Source organism: Eptatretus burgeri, chromosome 13 (genome assembly GCF_056783735.1).
Source record: "Eptatretus burgeri isolate ZD-2024b chromosome 13, Ebu_testis_v1, whole genome shotgun sequence".
Classification (NCBI taxonomy): domain Eukaryota; kingdom Metazoa; phylum Chordata; class Myxini; order Myxiniformes; family Myxinidae; genus Eptatretus; species Eptatretus burgeri.
In genome coordinates, this window is record NC_140973.1 from 43,966,489 (window position 1) to 43,967,918 (window position 1,430).

Here is a 1,430-nt window from a genome sequence, read left to right on the forward strand (position 1 = left end):
GACTTTTGGAGTTGCTATCACTCTTTGGGATCTAAACCTATCGATGTAGTTCTTTGTCGGATGGTGCTTGATGGGAGCAAGATCAAGAAAGTTCTGGGAAGAAAGTGCAGGCTTACTCCCCCTTTTTACGTCATCAAACCTGAAAGCCTTAAAAGACAGAATTGGAAGAAGAAAAAAAAAAAAAACGTAAAACTATATATATATATATAGGTGGAAATCTCATTTTGAAAAAGACTGTGTTGGGTGAGGATTGAGTTGGGGTTGAGATTTTGAATGTGAGGGTTGGGGTTGAGATTTTGAATGTGAGGGTTGGGACACACACACACATACACATCAACAAACAAAAGTTAAGCCTTGACTATTCAGTTGAGGATTCTGTGTTTGGGGTTCACAGATCTAAGAACGTCCCCCTTGACACACATTATATACTGTTATACACCTCGGACTTGGCCCTCGAGTGTCCACAACGGTGTATAGTAGGAGGGAGTGAAGCGCCAACCTATTGCTCCCATTACACACACACACACACACACACAAACAAAAGTTAAGCCTTGACTATTCAGTTGAGGATTCTGTGTTTGGGGTTCACAGATCTAAGAACGTCCCCCTTGACACACATTATATACTGTTAATATATTCTAATTGAACACCTAGTTAATGAACAGAAAGAAAGAATCTATATGAACATCTAGTCTATGAAAAGAAAGAAATAATCCCAATTGAACACCTAGTTAATGTACAGAAAGAAAGAATCCATATGAACACCTACTCAATGAAAAGAAAGAAATAATCCATATGAACACCTACTCAATGAACAGCTAAAAATCAAGATGAACACCTACTCATCTACTCGATAAAAAAGAAATAATCTAATCAATGAACTGTTAATATATTCTAATTGAACACCTACTCAATGAACTGTTAATATATTCTAATTGAACACCTAGTTAATGAACAGAAAGAAAAGAATCCATATGAACACCTAATCAATAAACTGTTAATATATTCTAATTGAACACCTACTCATCAAGTCAATGAAAAAGAAAGAAAAGAATCAAGATGAACACCAAGTCAATGAACAGAAAGAAAGAATCCATATGAACACCTAATCAATAAACTGTTAATATATTCTAATTGAACACCTACTCATCTAATCAATGAACTGTTAATATATTCTAATTGAACACCTACTCATCTAATCAATGAACTGTTAATATATTCTAATTGAACACCTACTCATCTAATCAATGAACTGTTAATATATTCTAATTGAACACCTACTCATCTACTCGATAAAAAAGAAATAATCTAATCAATGAACTGTTAATATATTCTAATTGAACACCTAGTTAATGAACAGAAAGAAAAGAATCAAGATGAACACCTAGTTAATGTACAGAAAGAAATATTCTAATCAATGAACTGTTAAT

At 33.6% G+C, this 1,430-nt stretch overlaps 1 protein-coding gene across 1 annotated transcript in view; it reads left to right on the plus strand.

Moving 5' to 3' along the window:
- The window catches only part of LOC147014333 (uncharacterized), a 3,396-nt gene extending 2,234 nt beyond the window's left edge, over positions 1 to 1,162 (plus strand). The window contains exon 2 of the mRNA XM_085852242.1: positions 1 to 1,162. This exon is cut by the window's left edge and continues 1,132 nt beyond it. Within this exon, the coding sequence (XP_085708368.1) occupies positions 1 to 35 (35 nt within the window). The 3' untranslated portion in view covers positions 36 to 1,162.
- The last annotated feature ends 268 nt before the right edge of the window (positions 1,163 to 1,430 follow it).